Source organism: Petromyzon marinus, unplaced genomic scaffold, assembly GCF_048934315.1.
Source record: "Petromyzon marinus isolate PM22_M1 ecotype Great Lakes invasive population unplaced genomic scaffold, UKy_Petmar_22M1.pri1.0 PM_Scaffold_125, whole genome shotgun sequence".
NCBI lineage: Eukaryota > Metazoa > Chordata > Hyperoartia > Petromyzontiformes > Petromyzontidae > Petromyzon > Petromyzon marinus.
In genome coordinates, this window is record NW_027423086.1 from 168,837 (window position 1) to 193,065 (window position 24,229).

The following is a 24,229-nucleotide window of genomic DNA, read 5'->3' on the forward strand; positions in this document are numbered from 1 at the left end:
TGGTTATTGTTGTGGTTGTGGTTGTTGTTGTTGTTGCTCTGGCAGGCCAGTACCCGTTTGTGGCGATGGGCGTGAGCTCGGTGATCCACCCACACAGCCCCCACGTGCCCACACTGCACTTCAACTACCGCTACTTTGAGATTCAGCAGCAACAAGGTGGGTGGGTGGGTGAGTGGGTGGGTGGGTGGGTGAGTGGGTGGGTGGGTGGGTGAGTGGGTGGGTGGGTGAGTGGGTGGGTGGGTGGGTGGGTGAGTGAGTGAGTGGGTGGGTGGGTGGGTTGGTTGGTGAGTGAGTGGGTGGGTTGGTTGGTGAGTGAGTGGGTGGGTTGGTTGGTGAGTGAGTGGGTGGGTGGGTTGGTGAGTGAGTGGGTGGGTGGTTGGGTGAGTGGGTAAGTGGGTGAGTGGGTTGGTGAGTGGGTGAGTGGGTTGGTGAGTAGGTGGGTGGGTTGGTGAGTGGGTGGGTGGGTTGGTGAGTGAGTGGGTGGGTGGGTTGGTGAGTGAGTGAGTGGGTGGGTTGGTGAGTGAGTGGGTTGGTGAGTGAGTGGGTGGATGGGTGGGTGGGTGAGTGGATGGGTGAGTGGGTGGGTGGGTTGGTGAGTGGGTGGGTGAGTGGGTGGGTGGGTGGGTGGGTGGGTGGGTGGGTGAGTGAGTGGGTGGGTGGGTGAGTGAGTGGGTGGGTGGGTGGGTTGGTTGGTGAGTGGGTGGGTTGGTGAGTGGGTGGGTGAGTGGGTGGGTGAGTGGATGAGTGGGTGGGTGGGTGAGTGGGTGGGTGGGTTGGGGTGGGTTGGTGAGTGGGTGGGTGGGTTGGTGAGTGGGTGGGTGGTTGGGTGGGTGGGTGGGTTGGTTGGTGAGTGAGTGGGTTGGTGAGTGAGTGGGTGGGTGGTTGGGTGAGTGGGTGAGTGGGTTGGTGAGTAGGTGGGTGGGTTGGTGAGTGGGTGGGTGGGTTGGTGAGTGAGTGGGTGGGTGGGTTGGTGAGTGAGTGGGTGGGTTGGTGAGTGAGTGGGTTGGTGAGTGAGTGGGTGGATGGGTGGGTGGGTGAGTGGATGGGTGAGTGGGTGGGTGGGTTGGTGAGTGGGTGAGTGAGTGGGTGGGTGGGTGAGTGGGTGGGTGGGTGAGTGGGTGGGTGGGTGGGTGGGTGAGTGGGTGGGTGAGTGGGTGAGTGGGTGGGTGGGTGAGTGGGTGAGTGGGTGGGTGGGTGAGTGGGTGGGTGGGTGGGTTGGTGGGTGGGTGAGTGGGTGGGTGAGTGGGTGGGTTGATTGGTGAGTGAGTGAGTGGGTGGGTTGGTGAGTGGGTGGGTGGGTGGGTTGGTGAGTGGGTGGGTGAGTGGGTTGGTGAGTGGGTGGGTGGGTGAGTGGATGAGTGGGTGGGTGGGTTGGGGTGGGTTGGTGAGTGGGTGGGTGGGTTGGTGAGTGGGTGGGTGGGTGAGTGGGTGGGTGGGTGAGTGGGTGGGTGGGTGGGTTGGTTGGTGAGTGAGTGGGTGGGTTGGTTGGTGAGTGAGTGAGTGGGTGGGTGGTTGGGTGAGTGGGTAAGTGGGTGAGTGGGTTGGTGAGTAGGTGGGTGGGTTGGTGAGTGGGTGGGTGGGTTGGTGAGTGGGTGGGTGGGTGGGTGAGTGGGTGGGTGGGTGAGTGGATGGGTGAGTGGGTGGGTGGGTTGGTGAGTGGGTGAGTGAGTGGGTGGGTGGGTGAGTGGGTGGGTGGGTGAGTGGGTGGGTGGGTGGGTGAGTGGGTGGGTGGGTGAGTGGGTGGGTGAGTGGGTGGGTGGGTGGGTGGGTGAGTGGGTGGGTGGGTGGGTGAGTGGGTGGGTGGGTTGGTGGGTGGGTTGGTTGGTGAGTGAGTGGGTGAGTAGGTGGGTGGGTTGGTGAGTGAGTGGGTGGGTGGGTGGGTTGGTGAGTGAGTGGGTGGGTTGGTGAGTGGGTGGGTGAGTGAGTGGGTGGGTGAGTGGGTGGGTGGGTTGGTGAGTGGGTGGGTGGGTTGGTGAGTGGGTGGGTGGGTTGGTGGGTGGGTGGGTGGGTTGGTGAGTGGGTGGGTTGGTGAGTGGGTGGTGGGTGGGTTGGTGAGTGAGTGGGTGGGTGGGTTGGTGAGTGAGTGGAGAGGTGGGCGCTCAGAGAGAGTTGTGGTTGTATGGTTGTGGTTGTTGTGTGGTTGTGGTGATGGTTGTGGTGGTGGTTGTGTTGTGGTGATGGTTGTTGTATGGTTGTGGTTGTTGTATGGTTGTGTTGTGGTGATGGTTGTTGTATGGTTGTGGTTGTTGTATGGTTGTGTTGTGGTGATGGTTGTTGTATGGTTGTGGCTGTGGTGATGGTTGTGGTGATGGTTGTTGTATGGTTGTGGTGATGGTTGTGGTTGTTGTATGGTTGTGGTTGTTGTATGGTTGTGGTTGTAGGCGGCACGGTGTGGTGGTTTGGTGGTGGTACCGACATGACTCCGAGTTTCCTGGTGGAGGAGGACGTCACCCACTTCCACGGCACCCTACAGGCGGCACTCACAGCCTTCCCTGGCCTCTACCGCCACTACAAGAAGTGGTGACGCCTACAGTCACTCACTACAGTCACTCACTACAGTCACTCACTACAGTCACTCACTACACCTACAGTCACTCACTACAGTCACTACACCTACAGACACTCACTACAGCCACTCACTACACCTACAGACACTCACTATACCTACAGACACTCACTACAGTCACTCACTACAGCCACTCACTACACCTACAGACACTCACTACACCTACAGTCACTCACTACAGTCACTCACTACACCTACAGTCACTCACTACACCTACAGACACTCACTACACCTACAGACACTCACTACAGTCACTCACTACACCTACAGACACTCACTACACCTACAGACACTCACTACACCTACAGACACTCACTACAGTCACTCACTACACCTACAGACACTCACTACAGACACTCACTACACCTACAGTCACTCACTACACCTACAGTCACTCACTACACCTACAGACACTCACTACACCTACAGACACTCACTACACCTACAGACACTCACTACACCTACAGACACTCACTACACCTACAGACACTCACTACACCTACAGTCACTACACCTACAGACACTCACTACAGCCACTCACTACACCTACAGTCACTCACTACAGTCACTCACTACACCTACAGACACTCACTACACCTACAGACACTCACTACACCTACAGACACTCACTACACCTACAGACACTCACTACAGACACTCACTACACCTACAGACACTCACTACACCTACAGACACTCACTACAGTCACTCACTACACCTACAGACACTCACTACAGTCACTCACTACACCTACAGACACTCACTACAGTCACTCACTACACCTACAGACACTCACTACACCTACAAACACTCACTACACCTACAGACACTCACTACACCTACAGACACTCACTACACCTACAGACACTCACTACACCTACAGACACTCACTACACCTACAGACACTCACTACAGACACTCACTACAGACACTCACTACACCTACAGACACTCACTACACCTACAGACACTCACTACACCTACAGACACTCACTACACCTACAGACACTACACCTACAGTCACTCACTACACCTACAGACACTCACTACAGTCACTCACTACACCTACAGACACTCACTACACCTACAGACACTCACTACACCTACAGACACTCACTACACCTACAGTCACTCACTACACCTACAGACACTCACTACACCTACAGACACTCACTACAGACACTCAATACACCTACAGACACTCACTACAGACACTCACTACACCTACAGTCACTCACTACACCTACAGTCACTCACTACACCTACAGACACTCACTACAGACACTCACTACACCTACAGTCACTCACTACACCTACAGACACTCACTACAGACACTCACTACACCTACAGACACTCACTACACCTACAGACACTCACTACACCTACAGACACTCACTACAGACACTCACTACATCTACAGACACTCACTACACCTACAGTCACTCACTACAGTCACTCACTACACCTACAGACACTCACTACACCTACAGACACTCACTACAGACACTCACTACATCTACAGACACTCACTACACCTACAGTCACTCACTACAGTCACTCACTACACCTACAGTCACTCACTACACCTACAGACACTACACCTACAGACACTCACTACACCTACAGACACTACACCTACAGTCACTCACTACACCTACAGACACTCACTACACCTACAGACACTCACTACACCTACAGACACTCACTACACCTACAGACACTCACTACACCTACAGACACTCACTACACCTACAGACACTCACTACAGACACTCACTACACCTACAGACACTCACTACACCTACAGGCACTCACTACACCTACAGACACTCACTACAGACACTCACTACACCTACAGACACTCACTACAGACACTCACTACACCTACAGACACTCACTACAGACACTCACTACACCTACAGACACTCACTACAGCCACTCACTACACCTACAGCCACTCACTACACCTACAGACACTCACTACAGCCACTCACTACACCTACAGACACTCACTACACCTACAGACACTCACTACACCTACAGACACTCACTACAGCCACTCACTACACCTACAGACACTCACTACAGCCACTCACTACACCTACAGACACTCACTACAGCCACTCACTACACCTACAGACACTCACTACAGACACTCACTACATCTACAGACACTCACTACACCTACAGACACTCACTACAGCCACTCACTACACCTACAGACACTCACTACACCTACAGACACTCACTACACCTACAGACACTCACTACACCTACAGACACTCACTACAGCCACTCACTACACCTACAGACACTCACTACACCTACAGTCACTCACTACACCTACAGTCACTCACTACACCTACAGCCACTCACTACACCTACAGACACTCACTACACCTACAGACACTCACTACACCTACAGACACTCACTACAGACACTCACTACACCTACAGACACTCACTACACCTACAGACACTCACTACACCTACAGACACTCACTACACCTACAGACACTCACTACACCTACAGACACTCACTACAGACACTCACTACACCTACAGACACTCACTACAGACACTCACTACACCTACAGACACTCACTACACTACAGTCACTCACTACACCTACAGACACTCACTACACCTACAGACACTCACTACACCTACAGTCACTCACTACACCTACAGACACTCACTACACCTACAGACACTCACTACAGACACTCAATACACCTACAGACACTCACTACAGACACTCACTACACCTACAGTCACTCACTACACCTACAGTCACTCACTACACCTACAGACACTCACTACAGACACTCACTACACCTACAGACACTCACTACACCTACAGACACTCACTACACCTACAGACACTCACTACAGACACTCACTACATCTACAGACACTCACTACACCTACAGTCACTCACTACAGTCACTCACTACACCTACAGACACTCACTACACCTACAGACACTCACTACAGACACTCACTACATCTACAGACACTCACTACACCTACAGTCACTCACTACAGTCACTCACTACACCTACAGTCACTCACTACACCTACAGACACTACACCTACAGACACTCACTACACCTACAGACACTACACCTACAGTCACTCACTACACCTACAGACACTCACTACACCTACAGACACTCACTACACCTACAGACACTCACTACACCTACAGACACTCACTACACCTACAGACACTCACTACACCTACAGACACTCACTACACCTACAGTCACTCACTACACCTACAGACACTCACTACACCTACAGACACTCACTACACCTACAGGCACTCACTACACCTACAGACACTCACTACAGACACTCACTACACCTACAGACACTCACTACAGACACTCACTACACCTACAGACACTCACTACAGACACTCACTACACCTACAGACACTCACTACAGACACTCACTACACCTACAGACACTCACTACAGCCACTCACTACACCTACAGCCACTCACTACACCTACAGACACTCACTACAGCCACTCACTACACCTACAGACACTCACTACAGACACTCACTACATCTACAGACACTCACTACACCTACAGACACTCACTACACCTACAGACACTCACTACACCTACAGACACTCACTACAGACACTCACTACACCTACAGACACTCACTACACCTACAGACACTCACTACACCTACAGACACTCACTACAGACACTCACTACACCTACAGACACTCACTACACCTACAGTCACTCACTACACCTACAGACACTCACTACACCTACAGACACTCACTACACCTACAGACACTCACTACACCTACAGACACTCACTACACCTACAGACACTCACTACACCTACAGACACTCACTACAGACACTCACTACACCTACAGACACTCACTACACCTACAGTCACTCACTACACCTACAGACACTCACTACACCTACAGACACTCACTACACCTACAGACACTCACTACAGACACTCACTACACCTACAGACACTCACTACACCTACAGACACTCACTACACCTACAGACACTCACTACACCTACAGACACTCACTACAGACACTCACTACACCTACAGACACTCACTACACCTACAGACACTCACTACACCTACAGACACTCACTACAGACACTCACTACACCTACAGACACTCACTACACCTACAGACACTCACTACAGACACTCACTACACCTCCTCACTCCCTCCGGACCACCCTCCTCACCACCACCACCTCCTCACCACCTCCTCACCACCTCCTCACCCTCACCAGGTGTGACGACTACTTCTCCCCTCCTCACCCCCTCCTCACCCCCTCCTCACCACCTCCTCACCCCCTCCTCACCCCCTCCTCACCACCTCCTCACCACCTCTTCCTCACCAGGTGTGACGACTACTTCTCCCCTCCTCCTCACCACCTCCTCACCCCCTCCTCACCACCCTCACCACCTCCTCACCAGGTGTGACGACTACTTCTCCCTGCCTCACCGTGGCGGCGAGCGCCGCGGCGTCGGCGGAATCTTCTTCGACGACCTCACCTCACCCTCGGCCGCTCACCACCCGCTCACCTCGGCAACGCCCTCCGCTCACCACCCGCTCACCTCGCCCTCGGCAATGCCGTCCGCTCACCACCCGCTCACCTCGCCCTCGGCAATGCCGTCGGCTCACCACCCGCTCACCTCGCCCTCGGCCGCTCACCACCCGCTCACCTCGCCCTCGGCCGCTCACCACCCGCTCACCTCGCCCTCGGCCGCTCACCACCCGCTCACCTCGCCCTCGGCCGCTCACCACCCGCTCACCTCGCCCTCGGCCGCTCACCACCCGCTCACCTCGCCCTCGGCCGCTCACCACCCGCTCACCTCGCCCTCGGCAATGCCGTCGGCTCACCACCCACTCACCTCGCCCTCCGGTGGCGAGGGTGGCGAGGGTGGTGGTGAGGGTGGTGGTGGTGAGGGTGGTGGTGAGGGTGGTGGTGAGGGTGGTGGTGAGGGTGGTGGTGAGGGTGGTGGTGGTGAGGGTGGTGAGGGTGAGGGTGGTGGTGGTGAGGACCCCGAGGGAGCGTTTGCGGTGGTGCGAGCGTGTGGGCGAGCCGTGCTGCCCTCCTACCTGCCCGTGGTGGAGCGACGTCGCCACGGCAACCACGACGGGGCCCAGCGGCGCTGGCAACAGCTACGGCGGGGACGGTGAGTACTACTATAGTACTATTATAGTACCGGTACTATAGTACTATAGTACCGGTACTATACGACGTCGCCACGGCAACCACGACGGGGCCCAGCGGCGCTGGCAACAGCTGCGGCGGGGACGGTGAGTACTATAGTACTATAGTACTATTACAGTACTAGTACTATAGTACTAGTACTGTAATAGTAGTAGTAGTAATAGTACTAGTACTGTAGTACTAGTACTACTACTATAGTACTAGTATAGTAATAGTACTAGTAGTAATAGTAGTACTAGTACTATAGTACTAGTACTATAGTAGTACTATAGTAGTATAGTACTATAGTAGTACTATAGTAGTATAGTGCTATAGTAGTACTACTATAGTAGTATAGTGCTACTATAGTAGTACTATACTACTATAGTAATACTATACTACTATAGTAGTAGTACTATAGTGCTACTATACTACTGCTATAGTAGTATACTATACACTACTAATATTACTATAGTAGTAGTAGTATACTATACACTACTAATATTACTATAGTAGTAGTAGTATACTATACACTACTAATATTACTATAGTAGTAGTAGTGTACTATACACTACAAATATTACTATAGTAGTAGTATACTATACACTAATATTACTATAGTAGTAGTATACTATACACTACTAATATTACTATAGTAGTAGTAGTATACTATACACTACTAATATTACTATAGTAGTAGTATACTATACACTACTAATATTACTATAGTAGTATATACTATACACTACTAATATTACTATAGTAGTAGTATACTATACACTACTAATATTACTATAGTAGTAGTAGTATACTATACACTACTAATATTACTATAGTAGTAGTAGTATACTATATACTACTAATATTACTATAGTAGTAGTAGTATACTATACACTACTAATATTACTATAGTAGTAGTATACTATATACTACTAATATTACTATAGTAGTAGTAGTATACTATACACTACTAATATTACTATAGTAGTAGTGTACTATACACTACTAATATCACTATAGTAGTATACTATACACTACTAATATTACTATAGTAGTATACTATACACTACTAATATTACTATAGTAGTATATACTATACACTACTAATATTACTATAGTAGTAGTATACTATACACTACTAATATTACTATAGTAGTATACTATATACTACTAATATTACTATAGTAGTAGTATACTATACACTACTAATATTACTATAGTAGTAGTATACTATACACTACTAATATTACTATAGTAGTAGTATACTATATACTACTAATATTACTATAGTAGTAGTATACTATACACTACTAATATTACTATAGTAGTAGTAGTATACTATACACTACTAATATTACTATAGTAGTAGTAGTATACTATACACTACTAATATTACTATAGTAGTAGTATACTATATACTACTAATATTACTATAGTAGTAGTAGTATACTATACACTACTAATATTACTATAGTAGTAGTATACTATGTACTACTAATATTACTATAGTAGTAGTGTACTATACACTACAAATATTACTATAGTAGTAGTGTACTATACACTACAAATATTACTATAGTAGTAGTATACTATACACTACTAATATTACTATAGTAGTAGTATACTATACACTACTAATATTACTATAGTAGTAGTGTACTATACACTACTAATATTACTATAGTAGTAGTAATATACTATATACTACTAATATTACTATAGTAGTAGTATACTATACACTACTAATATTACTATAGTAGTATATACTATACACTACTAATATTGCTATAGTAGTAGTGTACTATACACTACAAATATTACTATAGTAGTAGTATACTATACACTACTAATATTACTATAGTAGTAGTAGTATACTATACACTACTAATATCACTATAGTAGTATATACTATACACTACTAATATTACTATAGTAGTAGTATACTATACACTACTAATATTACTATAGTAGTAGTATACTATACACTACTAATATTACTATAGTAGTGTATACTATACACTACTAATATTGCTATAGTAGTAGTGTACTATACACTACAAATATTACTATAGTAGTAGTAGTATACTATACACTACTAATATTACTATAGTAGTAGTATACTATACACTACTAATATTACTATAGTAGTAGTATACTATACACTACTAATATTACTATAGTAGTAGTAGTATACTATATACTACTAATATTACTATAGTAGTAGTATACTATACACTACTAATATTACTATAGTAGTAGTAGTATACTATACACTACTAATATTACTATAGTAGTAGTAGTATACTATACACTACTAATATATATTAGTAGTATATAGTATACTACTATAGTAATATTAGTAGTATATATTATACTACTACTACTATAGTAATATTAGTAGTGTATAGTATATACTACTACTATAGTAATATTAGTAGTATATAGTATACTACTATAGTAATATTAGTAGTATATATTATACTACTACTACTATAGTAATATTAGTAGTGTATAGTATACTACTACTACTATAGTAATATTAGTAGTGTATAGTATACTACTACTACTATAGTAATATTAGTAGTGTATAGTATATACTACTACTATAGTAATATTAGTAGTATATAGTATACTACTACTACTATAGTAATATTAGTAGTGTATAGTATACTACTACTATAGTAATATTAGTAGTGTATAGTATACTACTACTATAGTAATATTAGTAGTGTATAGTATACTACTACTACTATAGTAATATTTGTAGTGTATAGTACACTACTACTATAGCAATATTAGTAGTGTATAGTATATACTACTATAGTAATATTAGTAGTGTATAGTATACTACTACTATAGTAATATTAGTAGTGTATAGTATACTACTACTATAGTAATATTAGTAGTGTATAGTATATACTACTATAGTGATATTAGTAGTGTATAGTATACTACTACTACTATAGTAATATTAGTAGTGTATAGTATACTACTACTATAGTAATATTTGTAGTGTATAGTACACTACTACTATAGCAATATTAGTAGTGTATAGTATATACTACTATAGTAATATTAGTAGTGTATAGTATACTACTACTATAGTAATATTAGTAGTATATAGTATATTACTACTACTATAGTAATATTAGTAGTGTATAGTATACTACTACTATAGTAATATTAGTAGTGTATAGTATATACTACTACTATAGTAATATTAGTAGTATATAGTATACTACTACTATAGTAATATTAGTAGTATATAGTATACTATTACTACTATAGTAATATTAGTAGTGTATAGTATACTACTACTATAGTAATATTTGTAGTGTATAGTACACTACTACTATAGCAATATTAGTAGTGTATAGTATATACTACTATAGTAATATTAGTAGTGTATAGTATATACTACTATAGTGATATTAGTAGTGTATAGTATACTACTACTACTATAGTAATATTAGTAGTGTATAGTACACTACTACTATAGTAATATTAGTAGTGTATAGTATACTACTACTACTATAGTAATATTAGTAGTGTATAGTATACTACTACTATAGTAATATTTGTAGTGTATAGTACACTAATATAACTATAGTTGTAGTATACTATACACTACTAATATTACTATAGTAATAGTATACTATACACTACTAATATTACTATAGTAGTAGTATACTATACACTACTAATATTACTATAGTAGTAGTATACTATACACTACTAATATTACTATAGTAGTAGTATATACTATACACTACTAATATTACTATAGTAGTAGTATACTATACACTACTAATATAACTATAGTTGTAGTATACTATATACTACTAATATTACTGTAGTAGTAGTATACTATATACTACTAATATTACTATAGTAGTAATAGTATACACTACTAATATTACTATAGTAGTAGTATACTATACACTACTAATATTACTATAGTAGTAGTATACTATACACTACTAATATTACTATAGTAGTAGTATATACTATACACTACTAATATTACTATAGTAGTAGTATACTATACACTACTAATATAACTATAGTTGTAGTATACTATATACTACTAATATTACTGTAGTAGTAGTATACTATATACTACTAATATTACTATAGTAGTAATAGTATACACTACTAATATTACTATAGTAGTAGTATACTATACACTACTAATATTACTATAGTAGTAGTATACTATACACTACTAATATTACTATAGTAGTAGTATATACTATACACTACTAATATTACTATAGTAGTAGTATACTATACACTACTAATATAACTATAGTTGTAGTATACTATATACTACTAATATTACTGTAGTAGTAGTATACTATATACTACTAATATTACTATAGTAGTAATAGTATACACTACTAATATTACTATAGTAGTGGTATAGTGGTTGTTGTTGCCGTGGTGGTGGTTCCCGTGGTTTCCATGGTTACCGTGGTTGTTGTTGCCGTGGTGACGCAGCTACGTGGAGTTCAATCTCCTCCACGACCGAGGGACCAAGTTTGGGCTGGCGACACCAGGTTCACGTACAGAGAGCATCCTGATGTCTCTACCCCTCACCGCCCGGTGAGTGGCTACTCACCCACACACCTAGTCACTCACCTAGTCACTCACTCACTCACCTACTCACTCACCTAGTCACTCACTCACCTACACACTCACCCACTCACTCACCTAGTCACTCACTCACCTACACACTCACCCACTCACTCACCTACTCACCCACACACCTAGTCACTCACCTACTCACCTAGTCACTCACCTAGTCACTCACCTAGTCACTCACCTAGTCACTCACCTAGTCACTCACCTAGTCACTCACCTAGTCACTCACCAAGTTTGGGCTGGCGACACCAGGTTCACGTACAGAGAACATCCTGATGTCTCTACCCCTCACCGCCCGGTGAGTGGCCACTCACTCACCTACTCACTCACCTACACACTCACCTACACACTCACCTAGTCACTCACCTAGTTACCTACACACTCACCTAGTCACTCACCTAGTCACCTACACACTCACCCACTCACTCGCTCACCTACTCACCTAGTCACTCGCCTACTCACCTACTCACTCACCCACCCACTCACTCACCCACTCACCCACCCACTCACCTAGTCACTCACCTAGTCACTCACCTAGTCACTCACCTAGTCACTCACCTAGTCACTCACTCACTCACTCACCTACTCACTCACTCACTCACCTACTCACTCACCTAGTCACTCACCTAGTCACTCACCTAGTCACTCACCTAGTCACTCACTCACTCACCTACTCACTCACTCACTCACCTACTCACTCACCTAGTCACTCACCTAGTCACTCACCTAGTCACTCACCTAGTCACTCACTCACCTAGTCACTCACTCACCTAGTCACTCACTCACCTAGTCACTCACCTAGTCACTCACCCACTCACTCACCAAGTTTGGGCTGGCGACACCAGGTTCACGTACAGAGAGCATCCTGATGTCTCTACCCCTCACCGCCCGGTGAGTGGCCACTCACCCACCTACTCACTCACCTAGTCACTCACCTACTCACTCACCTACTCACCTAGTCACTCACTCACCCACTCACTCACCCACTCACTCACCTAGTCACTCACTCACCCACTCACTCACCAACTCACTCACCTAGTCACTCACCTAGTCACTCACCTAGTTTGGGCTGGCGACACCAGGTTCACGTACAGAGAGCATCCTGATGTCTCTACCCCTCACCGCCCGGTGAGTGGCCACTCACCCACCTACTCACTCACCTAGTCACTCACCTACTCACTCACCTACTCACCTAGTCACTCACTCACCCACTCACTCACCCACTCACTCACCTAGTCACTCACTCACCTAGTCACTCACCTAGTCACTCACTCACTCACTCACCTAGTCACTCACCTAGTTTGGGCTGGCGACACCAGGTTCACGTACAGAGAGCATCCTGATGTCTCTACCCCTCACCGCCCGGTGAGTGGCCACTCACCCACTCACCTAGTCACTCACCTACTCACCTACTCACTCACCCACTCACTCACTCACCTACTCACTCACCTAGTCACTCACCTACACACTCACCCACTCACTCACCTAGTCACTCACTCACCTAGTCACTCACTCACCTAGTCACTCACTCACCTAGTCACTCACCTAGTCACTCACCTAGTCACTCACCTAGTCACTCACCTAGTCACCTACTCACTCACCCACTCACTCACTCACCTACTCACTCACCTAGTCACTCACCTAGTCACTTACCTACTCACTCACTCACCTACTCACTCACTCACTCACCCACTCACTCACCCACTCACTCACCTAGTCACTCACTCACCCACTCACTCACCAACTCACTCACCTAGTCACTCACCTAGTCACTCACCTACTCACTCACTCACTCACCTAGTCACTCACCTAGTCGCTCACCTACACACTCACTCACTCACCTAGTCACTCACCTAGTCACTCACCTACTCACTCACTCACCTAGTCACTCACCTAGTCACTCACTCACCTAGTCACTCACCTACTCACTCACCTAGTCACTCACTCACTCACCTAGTCACTCACCTACTCACTCACCTACTCACTCACTCACCTAGTCACTCACCTACTCACTCACCTACTCACCTAGTCACTCACTCACCCACTCACCCACTCACTCACCTAGTCACTCACTCACCCACTCACTCACCAACTCACTCACCTAGTCACTCACCTAGTCACTCACCTACTCACTCACTCACTCACCTAGTCACTCACCTAGTCGCTCACCTACACACTCACTCACTCACTCACCTAGTCACTCACCTAGTCACTCACCAAGTTTGGGCTGGCAACACCAGGTTCACGTACAGAGAGCATCCTGATGTCTCTACCCCTCACCGCCCGGTGAGTGGCCACTCACCCACACACCTAGTCACTCACCTAGTTACCTACACACTCACCCACACACCTACTCACTCACCTAGTCACTCACCTAGTCACTCACCTAGTCACTCACCTACTCACTCACCTAGTCGCTCACCTAGTCACTCACCTAGTCACTCACCTACTCACCTAGTCACTCACCTAGTCACTCACTCACCTAGTCACCCAGTCACTCACCTACTCACTCACCTAGTCACTCACCTAGTCACTCACCTACTCACTCACTCACCTAGTCACTCACCTAGTCACCCAGTCACTCACCTACTCACTCACCTAGTCACTCACCTAGTCACTCACCTAGTCACTCACTCACCTAGTCACTCACCTAGTCACTCACCAAGTTTGGGCTGGCGACACCAGGTTCACGTACAGAGAGCATCCTGATGTCTCTACCCCTCACCGCCCGGTGAGTGGCCACTCACCCACACACCTAGTCACTCACCTAGTCACTCACCTAGTCACTCACCTACTCACTCACCTAGTTACCTACACACTCACCTACACACTCACCCACTCACTCACCTAGTCACTCACTCACCCACTCACTCACCAACTCACTCACCTACTCACTCACCTAGTCACTCACCTAGTCACTCACTCACCTAGTCACTCACCTAGTCACTCACTCACCTAGTCACTCACCTAATCACTCATCTAGTCACTCACTCACCTACTCACCCACTCACCTAGTCACTCACTCACCCACTCACCTACTCACTCACCTAGTCACTCACCTAGTCACTCACCTACTCACTCACCCACTCACCTACTCACTCACCTAGTCACTCACCTACTCACTCACCCACTCACTCACCCACTCACCTAGTCACTCACCTACTCACTCACTCACCTAGTCACTCACCTAGTCACTCACCTACTCACTCACCTACTCACTCACTCACCTAGTCACTCACCTAGTCACTCACCTAGTCACTCACTCACTCACTCACCTAGTCACTCACCTAGTTTGGGCTGGCGACACCAGGTTCACGTACAGAGAGCATCCTGATGTCTCTACCCCTCACCGCCCGGTGAGTGGCCACTCACCCACACACCTAGTCACTCACCTAGTCACTCACCTAGTCACTCACCTACTCACTCACCTAGTTACCTACACACTCACCTACACACTCACCCACTCACTCACCTAGTCACTCACTCACCCACTCACTCACCAACTCACTCACCTACTCACTCACCTAATCACTCACCTACTCACTCACCTAGTCACTCACCTAGTCACTCACTCACCTAGTCACTCACCTAGTCACTCATCTAGTCACTCACTCACCTACTCACCCACTCACCTAGTCACTCACTCACCCACTCACCTACTCACTCACCTAGTCACTCACCTAGTCACTCACCTACTCACTCACCCACTCACCTACTCACTCACCTAGTCACTCACCTACTCACTCACCCACTCACTCACCCACTCACCTAGTCACTCACCTACTCACTCACCTACTCACTCACTCACCTAGTCACTCACCTAGTCACTCACCTACTCACTCACCTACTCACTCACTCACCTAGTCACTCACCTACTCACTCACCTAGTCACTCACTCACTCACCTAGTCACTCACCTAGTCACTCACCTAGTCACTCACTCACTCACCTAGTCACTCACCTAGTTTGGGCTGGCGACACCAGGTTCACGTACAGAGAGCATCCTGATGTCTCTACCCCTCACCGCCCGGTGAGTGGCCACTCACCCACACACCTAGTCACTCACCTAGTCACTCACCTAGTCACTCACCTACTCACTCACCTAGTTACCTACACACTCACCTACACACTCACCCACTCACTCACCTAGTCACTCACTCACCCACTCACTCACCAACTCACTCACCTACTCACTCACCTAGTCACTCACCTACTCACTCACCTAGTCACTCACCTAGTCACTCACTCACCTAGTCACTCACCTAGTCACTCATCTAGTCACTCACTCACCTACTCACCCACTCACCTAGTCACTCACTCACCCACTCACCTACTCACTCACCTAGTCACTCACCTAGTCACTCACCTACTCACTCACCCACTCACCTACTCACTCACCTAGTCACTCACCTACTCACTCACCCACTCACTCACCCACTCACCTAGTCACTCACCTACTCACTCACCTACTCACTCACTCACCTAGTCACTCACCTAGTCACTCACCTACTCACTCACCTACTCACTCACTCACCTAGTCACTCACCTACTCACTCACCCAGTCACTCACTCACTCACCTAGTCACTCACCAAGTTTGGGCTGGCGACACCAGGTTCACGTACAGAGAGCATCCTGATGTCGCTACCCCTCACCGCCCGGTGAGTAGCCACTCACCCACTCACCTAGTCACTCACCTAGTCACTCACTCACCTAGTCACTCACTCACTCACCTAGTCACTCACTCACTCACCTAGTCACTCACTCACTCACCTAGTCACTCACCTACTCACCTAGTCACTCACACACTCACTCGCCTAGTCACTCACCTAGTCACTCACTCACCCACACACCTAGTCATTCACTCACCCACTCACACACTCACCTAGTCACTCACCTACTCACTCACCTAGTCACTCACTCACCCACTCACCCACACACTCACCTAGTCACTCACCTAGTCACTCACTCACCCACTCACCCACACACTCACCTAGTCACTCACCTACTCACTCACCTAGTCACTCACTCACCCACACACTCACCTAGTCACTCACCTAGTCACTCACTCACCCACACACTCACCTATTCACCTAGTCGCTCACCTACTCACTCACCCACTCACTCACTCACCCACTCACCCACACACTCACTCACCTACTCACTCACCTACTCACCCACTCACTCACCTACTCACTCACCTACTCACCCACTTACTCACCTACTCACTCACCTACTCACCCACTCCGCCACCCACTCACTCACTCACCAACCCACCCACCCACTCACCCACCCACCTACTAACTCTCACCTACTCACTCACCCACTCATGCACCCACCCACTAACCCACCCACTCACTGACCCACCCACTAACCCACCCACTAACCCACTCACTCACCAACCCACTCACCAACCCACTCACCCACCCACTAACCCACCCACTAACCCACTCACTCACCCATCCACTAACCCACCCACTAACCCACCCACTCACCCATCCACTAACCCACTCACCCACTCACTCACCCACTCACCCACTCACCCACCCACTCACTCACCCATCCACTAACCCACCCACTAACCCACTCACTCACCCATCCACTAACCCACCCACTAACCCATCCACTCACCCATCCACTAACCCACTCACCCACTAACCTACTTACCCACTCACTCACCCACTCACCCACCCACTCACTCACCCACTCACTCACCCACCCACTCACTCACCCACCCACTCACCCACCCACCGCTCACCACCCCTCACCAGGTGGGAGTATGCGTTTGAGCCGGAGCCTGGGAGCCCTGAGGAGAAGATGCTGGACGTGCTGAGAAACCCTAGAGACTGGGTCTGACTCACCATCTCACTCACCATCTCACTCACCATCTCACTCACCACTTCTCAACACTCACTCACTCGCTCGCTACTCACCCATTCACTCAACACTCAACCGCTCACTCAACCATTTACTCACCACTCACTCAACCACTCGCAACTCACTCCTCACCCACTCACCCACTCACTCCTCACCCACTCACCCACTCAACCGCTCACTCAACCACTCACCATATGGCGCTACTGATAAAGTTATAGCGACGTCAGTGAGGCTACTGATAAAGTTATAGCGACGTCAGTGAGGCTACTGATAAAGTTATAGCGACGTCAGTGACGCTACTGATAAAGTTATACCGAAGTCAGTGAGGCTACTGATAAAGTTATAGCGACGTCAGTGACGCTACTGATAAAGTTATAGCGACATCAGTGAGGCTACTGATAAAGTTATACCGACGTCAGTGAGGCTGCTGATAAAGTTATACCGACGTCAGTGAGGCTACTGATAAAGTTATAGCGACGTCAGTGAGGCTACTGATAAAGTTATACCGACGTCAGTGAGGCTACTGATAAAGTTATAGCGACGTCAGTGAGGCTACTGATAAAGTTATAGCGACGTCAGTGACGCTACTGATAAAGTTATAGGGACGTCAGTGAGGCCACTGATCAAGTTATACCGACGTCAGTGAGGTTACTGATAAAGTTATAGCGACGTCAGTGAGGCTACTGATAAAGTTATAGCGACGTCAGTGACGCTACTGATAAAGTTATAGCGACGTCCGTGAGGCTACTGATAAAGTTATACCGACGTCAGTGAGGCTACTGATAAAGTTATAGCGACATCAGTGAGGCTACTGATAAAGTTATACCGACGTCAGTGAGGCTACTGATAAAGTTATAGCGACGTCAATGAGGCTACTGATACAGTTATAGCGACGTCAGTGAGGCTACTGATAAAGTTATAGCGACGTCAGTGAGGCTACTGATAAAGTTATAGCGACGTCAGTGAGGCTACTGATACAGTTATACCAACGTCAGTGAGGCTACTGATAAAGTTATACCAGCGTCTGTGAGGCTACTGATAAAGTTATAGCGACGTCAGTGACGCTACTGATAAAGTTATAGCGACGTCAGTGAGGCTACTGATAAAGTTATAGCGACGTCAGTGAGGCTACTGAAGTTATAGCGACGTCAGTGACGCTACTGATAAAGTTATACCGACGTCAGTGAGGCTACTGATAAAGTTATACTGACGTCAGTGAGGCTACTGATAAAGTTATACCGACGTCAGTGAGGCTACTGATAAAGTTATACCGACGTCAGTGAGGCTACTGATAAAGTTATACCGACGTCAGTGAGGCTACTGATAAAGTTATACCAACGTTGGTGAGGCTACTGATAAAGTTATAGTGACGTCAGTTAGGCTACTGATAAAGTTATAGCGACGTCAGTGAGGCTACTGATAAAGTTATAGCGACGTCAGTTAGGCTACTGATAAAGTTATAGCGACGTCAGTGAGGCTACTGATAAAGTTATAGCGACGTCAGTGAGGCTACTGATAAAGTTATAGCGACGTCAGTGACGCTACTGATAAAGTTATAGCGACGTCCGTGAGGCTACTGATAAAGTTATACCGACGTCAGTGAGGCTACTGATAAAGTTATAGCGACATCAGTGAGGCTACTGATAAAGTTATACCGACGTCAGTGAGGCTACTGATAAAGTTATAGCGACGTCAGTGAGGCTACTGATACAGTTATAGCGACGTCAGTGAGGCTACTGATAAAGTTATAGCGACGTCAGTGACGCTACTGATAAAGTTATACCGACGTCAGTGAGGCTACTGATAAAGTTATAGCGACGTCAGTGAGGCTACTGATAAAGTTATAGCGACGTCAGTGAGGCTACTGATCAAGTTATACCGACGTCAGTGAGGCTACTGATAAAGTTATAGCGACGTCAGTGAGGCTACTGATAAAGTTATACCAACGTCAGTGAGGCTACTGATAAAGTTATACCAGCGTCTGTGAGGCTACTGATAAAGTTATAGCGACGTCAGTGACGCTACTGATAAAGTTATAGCGACGTCAGTGAGGCTACTGATAAAGTTATAGTGACGTCAGTGAGGCTACTGATAAAGTTATAGCGACGTCAGTGAGGCTACTGATGAAGTTATAGCGACGTCAGTGACGCTACTGATAAAGTTATACCGACGTCAGTGAGGCTACTGATAAAGTTATACCGACGTCAGTGAGGCTACTGATAAAGTTATACCGACGTCAGTGAGGCTACTGATAAAGTTATACCGACGTCAGTGAGGCTACTGATAAAGTTATACCGACGTCAGTGAGGCTACTGATAAAGTTATACCAACGTTAGTGAGGCTACTGATAAAGTTATAGTGACGTCAGTTAGGCTACTGATAAAGTCATAGTGACGTCAGAAACGTGAGAATATTATTGTGTTATTTTATTTTATCAATTTATTATTTTATTCTCATTCTACGTGGTGACTTTACCGAAAGAACCAAAGAAGATGAATAATTGCAGTCACGAAAGCTTTAAATCGAAATTTGACGTCAGTGAGGCTACTGATGAAGTTATAGCGATGTCAGTGAGGCTACTGATAAAGTTATACCGACGTCAGTGAGGCTACTGATAAAGTTATACCGATGTTAAATCACTTTTTGATATTCTTGGTTCTTTCGGTAAAGTCACCACCACGTAGAAGGGAAACAATAAAATAATAAAAATATAAAACAATAACATTATTATTCTTGGTTCTTTCGGTAAAGTCACCACCACGTAGAAGGGAAACAATAAAATAATAAAAATATAAAACAATAAAATTATTATTCTTGGTTCTTTCGGTAAAGTCACCACCACGTAGATAGGGAAACAATAAAATAATAAAAATATAAAACAATAACATTATTATTCTTGGTTCTTTCGGTAAAGTCACCACCACGTAGAAGGGAAACAATAAAATAATAAAAATATAAAACAATAAAATGATTATTCTTGGTTCTTTCGGTAAAGTCACCACCACGTAGATAGGGAAACAATAAAATAATAAAAATATAAAACAATAAAATTATTATTCTTGGTTCTTTCGGTAAAGTCACCACCACGTAGAAGGGAAACAATAAAATAATAAAAATATAAAACAATAAAATTATTATTCTTGGTTCATTCGGTAAAGTCACCACCACGTAGAAGGGAAACAATAAAATAATAAAAATATAAAACAATAAAATTCTTATTCTTGGTTCTTTCGGTAAAGTCACCACCACGTAGATAGGGAAACAATAAAATAATAAAAATATAAAACAATAAAATTATTATTCTTGGTTCTTTCGGTAAAGTCACCACCACGTAGAAGGGAAACAATAAAATAATAAAAATATAAAACAATAAAATTATTATTCTTGGGTCATTCGGTAAAGTCACCACCACGTAGAAGGGAAACAATAAAATAATAAAAATATAAAACAATAAAATTCTTATTCTTGGTTCTTTCGGTAAAGTCACCACCACGTAGATAGGGAAACAATAAAATAATAAAAATATAAAACAATAAAATTATTATTCTTGGTTCTTTCGGTAAAGTCACCACCACGTAGATAGGGAAACAATAAAATAATACAAATATAAAACAATAAAATTATTATTCTTGGTTCTTTCGGTAAAGTCACCACCACGTAGATAGGGAAACAATAAAATAATAAAAATATAAAACAATAAAATTATTATTCTTGAGTTCTTTGGGTAAAGTCACCACCACGTAGAAGGGAAACAATAAAATAATAAAAAAATATAAAACAATAAAATTATTATTCTTGGTTCTTTGGGTAAAGTCACCACCACGTAGAAGGGAAACAATAAAATAATAAAAATATAAAACAATAAAATTCTCACGACGTTTGGACTGCAACACAAGCAATCATCATCAGGTGTGAATACCACAACAATAATGTTTTTATTCTTAGTTTTTTTTATATATTTTGTTGTTTCTCTTCAACGTGACTTTACCGAAAAAACTAAGAATATGAATTACTGCAGTCACGAAAGCTTTAAATCAAAATGTAATGTTTTTCTTGCTGTTTTATATTTTTATTATTTTATTGTTTCCCTTCTACGTGGTGACTTTACCGAAAGAACCAAGAATATAAAAATCACATTTTTTAAAATATTTTTATTATTTGATGATATTTTTTATTATTTTATTACTTTATAAAAATATTTAAAAAAATGTTTTATCTTTTTATTATTTTATTGTTTCCCTTCTACGTGGTGACTTTACCGAAAGAACCAAGAATATAAAAATCACATTTTTTTAAATATTTTTATTATTTGATGATATTTTTATTATTTTATTACTTTATAAAAATATAAAAAAACATTTTTTATCTTTTTATTATTTTATTGTTTCCCTTCTACGTGGTGACTTTACCGAAAGAACCAAGAATATAAAAATCACATTTTTAAAAATATTTTGATTATTTGATGATATTTGTATTATTTTATTACTTTATTTAAAAAATTGTTTTATATTTTTATCATTTTATTGTTTCCCTTCTACGTGGTGACTTTACCGAAAGAACCAAGAATACTTTAAACCACTTTATAAAGTTGTTGAATATTAATCAGTAAAGTGATTACCAATGTTTTATATAAGTCCCGCTGTTGGTAAAGTTATTGAATGTTAATCTGAGCTTTAAAATTGGTGTGTTTGTGTTGCCTATAAAGTTATACAATCCTTATCAAGTTATTCGATTCCGATGGTTATCGATAAAGTTTACTTTGATTACCCAGCTGCTATCGATAAAGTTATTGAATTGAATCCCTACCCCCCCTGCACCTCACTAATGTGGAGCTGTCCATAAAGTTACTTTGATAATTATCGATGCACTTACCACCCAGTGAATGTAGCCATCAATAAATGTAATCGATCTATATTTCTACGACGTTTTCAATAAAGTTTTTTTTTAATCTTAACTCTCGCCTGAGCCTCTCTCCGTGACTCCGCCCCCCCAATCGGTGACTCCTCCCCCCCAATCGGTGACTCCTCCCCCTTCCCGTGATTACCCCCCCTCAGTAACTCCTCCCTCCCCCTGGGTAACTCCTCCCCCCTCGGTGACTCTTCCCCTACTTGACTCCTCCCCCTTGGCTTCCTCCCCACCCTTCCCTTGACTCCTCCCCCTTTCCTCCTCCCCTTCCCTTGGCTCCTCCCCCACTGATCCCTTCTCTTGACTCCTCCCCCTTTCATCCTCCCCTTTGCTCCTCCCCCACTGATCCTTTCCCTTGACTCCTCCCCCTTTCCTCCTCCCTTCCCTTGGCTCCTACCCCACTGATCCCTTCCCTTGACTCCTCCCCCTTTCCTCCTCCCCCCTTCACTTGGCTCCTCCCCCACTGATCCCTTCCCTTGACTCCTCCCCCTTTCCTCCTTCCCCCCTTCCCTTGGCTCCTCCCCCACTGATCCCTTCCCTTGACTCCTCCCTTCCCTTGGCTCCTCCCCCCTGATCTCTTGACTCCTCCCCCACCGCCTTGGCCCCTCCTCGTGTCTTACCCACTGTGTTCTGCCACTTCTCGGTCGTCTCCTCCACCTCCTCCTCCACCTCCTCCTGCACCTCCTCCACCTCCTCGCGATGTCTTCTACACCTCGTCGACACCTCACCCTCATCCTCTTCCACCTCCTCCTACTACTCTCAGTGGCGTCCATGGATCCAGGTGATGGTGGTGGTGGTGGTGTTGATGGTGGTGGTGATGGTGATGGTGGTGATGATGATGTTGATGATGGTGGTGGTGTTGATGTTGGAGGTGATTGTGGTGTTGATGGTGGTGATGGTGGTGTTGATGATGGTGTTGGTGGTGATGGTGTTGATGGTGATGGTGTAGATGGTGGTGATGGTGGTGGTGTTGATGGTGAGTGATGGTGTTGGTGGTGGTGTTGATGGTGGG

The 24,229-nt window shown here is 45.0% G+C and overlaps 1 protein-coding gene across 1 annotated transcript; it reads left to right on the forward strand.

Moving 5' to 3' along the window:
- Nucleotides 1-23,266, forward strand: LOC142922633 (oxygen-dependent coproporphyrinogen-III oxidase, mitochondrial-like). The gene is made up of 6 exons (XM_076063458.1): nt 1-156; nt 2,382-2,520; nt 7,055-7,777; nt 12,295-12,353; nt 17,051-17,096; nt 18,207-23,266. Exons 1-6 carry the CDS (start codon nt 66-68, stop codon nt 18,289-18,291), a joined length of 1,143 nt encoding a protein of 380 aa, XP_075919573.1. The 5' UTR covers nt 1-65; the 3' UTR covers nt 18,292-23,266.
- Nucleotides 23,267-24,229: the final 963 nt, after the last annotated feature.